General features: G+C 39.2%; 1 protein-coding gene across 1 annotated transcript in view; it reads left to right on the top strand.

Moving 5' to 3' along the window:
- The first annotated feature begins 1,420 nt into the window (after window positions 1-1,420).
- The window catches only part of hk2 (hexokinase 2), a 40,962-nt gene continuing 36,382 nt past the window's right edge, over window positions 1,421-6,000 (top strand). Inside the window, exon 1 of the mRNA XM_085293460.1 lies at window positions 1,421-1,706. Within this exon, the coding sequence (XP_085149586.1) occupies window positions 1,644-1,706 (63 nt within the window). The 5' untranslated portion in view covers window positions 1,421-1,643. The remainder of the gene's footprint in view (window positions 1,707-6,000) is intronic.

The raw sequence follows: 6,000 nt of genomic DNA, 5'->3' as shown, positions 1-6,000 counted from the left end.
GAGTTTTTGTCTGAGCAGTTTCAGAACAAAAGAATGTGAAAAGCAACATATTATTTCTGCTTATAACAGTACCTGCCCACACGTCTTTCCATTTGATCTATGCCCTTCAATCAAATCCCTCTGGTCACATACCGCCGTGACCAAACATAACTTTCGAAATCATTCTATAAATAGATGTTCACGTGATGCAAGGATCACTCAGAAGAGGGGGCCTTCGATGCTATCAAGTGTGGGCATACATACACCAATACTGTTTACAAGTCGTTTAATGAGAGAAATTTGGATTATAAGTGCCAGGATGTTCCAAGCATCTTTGAAAATGTGTGTTTTTTTTGTTTTGTTTCATTTGTTTCTTTTTTTTTATTTCCTTCCTTTTGTTTATTTCCTTTTGTTTATTTCCTTGTTTGAGTTGTTTATTATTGAGGTATTGGATAAAATTTGGAACCTGCCTGAAGTGAATTTTATACACTATTGTACCTTGTATAAAAATCACAATCTGCAAAGTATCAACAAACGGCTGAGAAATTGCGTTCCTATTGTTTGGTTCATATCTGAAACATCTCTGTACTGTAGAAATAGGCGGATGAATCCAAATATTGATAGCATCGATTAAAACGCTGGTTTTGGTAACAGATTAATACTAGGATTGATATGTTGTCTCTATCCTCTAAGTCAGGGGTGTCCAACTCCAGGCCTCAAGGCCCAGTGTCCTGCAAGTTTTAGATATCACCCTGGGTCAGCTCACCTAAATCAAATGATTAGTTCATTACCAGGCCTCAGGAGAACTTCAAGACATATTGAAGAGGTAATTTAGCCATTTAAAGAAGTTGTGTTGGATCAAGGACACACCTAAAACCTGCATTACACTGGCCCTTGAGGCCTGGAGTTGGACACCCCTGCTCTAAGTTCAGTGTGTAGCTCACTGAATTGTGTTTATTGCATTATTTTATGCAAATGAAAAAAATCCTCCTCCTCAAACATGCACCATAAAAAATGTCCTTTTTGAAAAAACCTTTTTGTGTTGACTGTCACATGTATTATATCTATAGCCTATAGCACATTTAAACAACGTTTAAATTCAAGTTTCAAAACACATGAAAGGCTGAATGGTGTCCTTTGTTGTGTTAAGTATTGTGGAAAGTAAAAAATCGTAGTGATTTAGCGGTCATTAAATTCTGTTATGAATTTGGAAACTGATGATGATTCATCATAACACACTGCCCTACCCAATATCGGCTGTCTTAAAAGTAACAGTATCAGTATTGATATTGGTATCTTTAATACTGGCCCTGTATTCACTTTGTATCACTTCGATACCAAATTTTGTAGTACCTCAGCACTGTTGTTCTGTAATTTTTTGGAGAAAAGTGATATCACCGCGACATCTCTGCAGCCAATCGGCGCCCTTCTTTCTCTCTGACGTCACCACACTACCAGGTCCAGGAAGCTGGAAGTTTCACTAGACTTTTTTTTTTTTGCACAACTCTGTTTTTAAAGACGAGTTTAACTTACGAATTTAAGACAAGTTAGCACTGTTGTGTGTTTGTTATTTAAGGGAGCTGTGTTTGTATTTAATTTCTCTGTAAGTCTGTAGAGTAGGAGGACGGGAAGGACGTAAATTCGCCACACATCCCTGACTAAAGATGTCAACCTCGAACCCTCTGGCTAATTACAGCACGGAACTCCACGATGACCAAGCAGATAAAGTGAGTACTGGCGTTCAACACTCCGCTAGTTATGTTTTGGTAGCTATCTCCAGTATGGTGACGTGACATTTGAACTTGATACGTCTCAGGGAGGACGTGAAACCGGGGTCAAACAGGTCGCTAGGCTGTTAGCATGTATTGTTTGCGTGTTATTACTTCTTCCTCTTTGGCCAAAAAATCTGCCGTTAACTTAATTAACCCCACTTCATTGCTCACACTAGAGGAGGTATGAGCAATGCATTGGGTAACAGGATTCAATAAAGCTTATTACGCACTCTATAGAGAAGGTAATGTCATATCAGGTTTCGTCAATGCAGTGTGTGTGTGTGTGTGTGTGTGTGTGTGTGTCCCTTTCTTACTCTCTGTATGGGGAAATCGTTAACGCCCTTTTCTTGGAAGAAACGGTAAAGTGTGGAAAACTTGTTCAGGGAAGTAAAAGCACAGTAATGTTAAAAACTTTAGTAGTTCCTGTCATTTGTGTCCCATTAAGCTCAGTGGGGATATACTTATAGCACCGTCCCATATCATCAATAAACCTGGGTTTTAACTGCTACGACTTGAATTTTATGTTCTTGATGGTTCATTTATAACAGGAAAAAGCCATCATTGCTGCAGAAAGCTCCAGATTTTATTTAAGAAATTTGCAGTGTGCCCAAAACAAAAGAAAACACTTAATAACAATAAAACAAACCCAGGGTGACACAGTGGAAAAGCGATTAGCACTGTTGCACCACAGCAAGAACACCCTGGGTCTGAGTCCCCCATCTGACTGGAGCCTTGTTGCTTGGATTCTGCATGTGTGTGTGGGTTCTCTTCAGATACCTCGGCTTGGCTCCAGCCCCCTGCAAACCTGATTTGGATAAGTGTAAGAAAATGGATTAATGGGAAAATAAAATCATCCACAATAGGAAGGTTACTTAATGACGTGGTATTTACAGCTTTCCCAAGGGATTGTCACAGCGGATGTGTGCAGAAGTTTGATTTGGTGCAGTTTTTATGCTGCGACCCTTCCTGATGCAACCCTTCTATTTATTCAGGCTTGGGACAGGTTACTTAATGACATGACACCATACAATACAAGTTTACAGTATTATTATATTGTCATTATACATAATATTTTCAAAAATATTTAAATTTGTAAAAGAAAATTCATTGCAGGAATTTTTGTTTTTATCATTATTGACACAGGCTTCAAGGCCAGCCCCTTAATTCGAACACGTTCTGTTTGATAAGTTAGTGACATGCTTTGGTGAAGGGACTGTGTTATGCTGTTAACACGGTAGAGATGGGAAAATCTGTCTTGACTGAGATCAGGCAGATAGCTACAGTCTTCTGCACAACTTGTCCTTTTCACGATGCCCAGAGGCTCACAGTTAAAACACACGTCATCATTCGTGAAAACACAGGGATGATTAGCAACCCTAGTACAAACACTTCCTGTGACTGCTTCAAATTAAAAGCCTGCAAGTCACAGGACTGTAACATTTACATGATAGAGCCTTCTTTCTAGGCTAGCCCTTGCATACTAATAGATATAATCTGTACATTGCCTACGAGACTGTATGCGAAAGATGGGTGCTTAGTGATCAGCTTATGTAAGCAAGTTAAACTGTATGGGTGAAAATGCACATGCCTGATAATTACTATTAAATAATAGCGTAATAAAACTTGAATTTACTGCCATTTCAGACAGTGTAATTCCTTTTGTATTCCATTTTGAACAATCTTTTCATTGCTTTTTCATTTCATTACCTACGGTTTGACTTCTTATTCAGTGTTTCTGGTGGTAATCTTATGCAATTTGTCAAAATAGCCAAAACGAAATTACAGCAGTATTACCCTTGGACCTTTTGAGCTGATTCTTTTTGATTAATGGCTGAATGGAACTCATTTGGCCTTTTGTTCTGTTGTTTTGCTTTTTTCTCCTATTGTTGCACTCCAGTCATTGCTGTCATTTAAACGGGGAATTGTATGAATTGATGATTTTGCTTGTTCATTGACGCTACCATTCATCTACGAAACCTTTAACAGCTTCTCTTGCTGTGAGGCTGTTTACTCACACTCAGCTTATAATTACAAAACGTGAATTGGTCTGTCAGATACTCCTGCTGAGGGGAACATTTAAAGAATCAGACCTCTTCTCTTTCTAAATTAAATTTTAAATGAATGAATGAAGTATAAATTCCCATCCCTTTAGACTTAATAATCCCCTAATAACAAAGTAAAAACCTGCTTTTAGAAATTATAGCAAGAAACTTACAATAAAGCTTTGTAGTAGCCCCCTATAGTGTCCAGCTGGTGTGTGTGTGTGTGTGTGTGTGTGTGTGTGTGTGTGTGTGTGTGTGTGTGTGTGTGTGTGTGTGTGTGTGTGTGTGTGTGTGTGTGTGTAATTTCAGGCTTTGGTAACATACTGTACAGTGTTTGTTTTTTCTTCTGAAGCATAAGCTTAGCATAGTCTGTCACTTTCCACAAAAGAAAACGGTACAAGGCGCCTGTGAAGAACACATACAGTTATATTGTGGAGGACGGGACAGTCACGATCATGGTTCAGAACTGTTCTAGGAGCAGATAATGAGTCCTGATAGCTCGTGACTCGTATGAGATGTGTAGCTCTCCTCTTGAGAAGGATAGGAAGCGCTGTCTACAAGAGGTTAAATGCTGCTGTAGCCCATCCCAGCTGTCAAAGGGGAGGTAGTAGGATAGCAGGACTCCCAATGAGCAAGTTGCTGCTGCAGGGCGCCATAAACAGCCATTCACGCTCACATTCATCCCTACTGCCAGTTTAGAATCACTGGTTAACCTAACACATTTGCCTTTTTTCACTTTCAAAGTAAGTAAAGACAATTTTCAAGATAATTTGCGCGTATTGAGGAGTTTAAAGAAGCGTCGATTTTATTATTCTAATAGTGTAGTCTTCCTGTGGTGTAGCAGTTGGAGAGAAAATTAAAGTTGACAGAGAAAATGGTTGATAAGATAAAGATTCTTGCATCTATCAAGATGATAGCGCTCCTCCTGGGTCCTAATCCAGTCAGTGTCAACAGTTCATACAGCTCCCTCATTCACAAGGGGTCGCCACAGCAGGCAGCTCCACGTATTTGATCTGGCAGATTTTTGCACCAGCTGCCCTTCCTGAGGCAACACCCCAGACATGGGAAAGCTCTGAATTACACCTGCTATTGATCCTCTCTTGAGGTCAATAAAGAGAGTTAAGGTTAGTGAAAGGCTAATGAAATACTCTCAATAGCAATTGCAAATAAGCGGTCAAAGAGGGTACCTCTGCCTCTACCAACGCTGAACAGGTTGGAATAGAGACTGGAGCTTTGGATAATGTTTCGCCCCTTGTCAAATCCCTTCAAAGTATAGAATAAATATCTCCATTTTACTCTATCAAAAGCTGTTTCCACGCTCCAGCAAAACTAATACCTGTGGGCCTGAAGAGTCCGAGAGGAGATGGTTAATACTGAGAAAGACCCTCGCACTGAAAAAAGAAAATCTATTTTTAACAAAAGTGTCCTTTTTTTTTTTTTTTTAAATTAGGTATTGGAGAGATCTGGGTTACATGCAGTACATGCATTATACTTTATTAATAAGAGAAAATGCCATATTCATTGAGAAATTTGCTCTTTTAACTCACTGGAACAGAGACGCGTTATATAAGCCATGTGAAGAATCTGCAGGTGTATTTTTATGTACTTATGTAATATCACTGTGTGTGTGTGTGTGTGTGTGTGTCTGTGTGTGGTATCAGCCTATTTTCCTGCCGAATCTTAGTCTCTTCCTTTCAGAAAGTGTAATTTCCACTTTCATAGTACTGATGTACAAGGACTACAACATTCAATCCATTGTGTTCCCTAGATACACGGTCCAACCCGAGGACCACGGTGACCTAGTACCAGAGTTGAGTTGTTGAAATGGGCTTATTTTCATTAATTTCTGTTATAGCTGTTTTTTCTCTCAAATCTTGAACAATACGTGAAATTTTTTGTTACCTTCTTGCTTTAGCCTTGCTCCAGACTGTTAAGTTTGCCTACAAAATCTTGTAAGGATTTTCAGAATAATTTTAATTTCTTTCTTTGTTGGGACGTCTTAGGCGGGGTGTCAAACATAAGACCTGGGGGGCAGAATTGGCCTGGTAAAGACTCCAGTGCGGCCCACTAGATGGTTTTGGAAAATTTGAAGGATTTTGGACTTTTAGCTGTTCTCATAATTTTCACTGTTTGTCCCACCCATAAAGACCTCCCCCGTGGACATTCATGCTACACAGAAGTAATAAAGTAATAGTAGAAACTGTTAA

This window comes from Mchenga conophoros, linkage group LG12, assembly GCF_057382185.1.
Source record: "Mchenga conophoros isolate Kocher_MC1m ecotype Shallow Benthic linkage group LG12, M_conophoros_male_GT1.1, whole genome shotgun sequence".
Taxonomy (NCBI): Eukaryota; Metazoa; Chordata; class Actinopteri; order Cichliformes; family Cichlidae; genus Mchenga; species Mchenga conophoros.
Note: the sequence above shows the minus strand (reverse complement) of the source record. Positions and strands in the feature narration are given on the sequence as shown.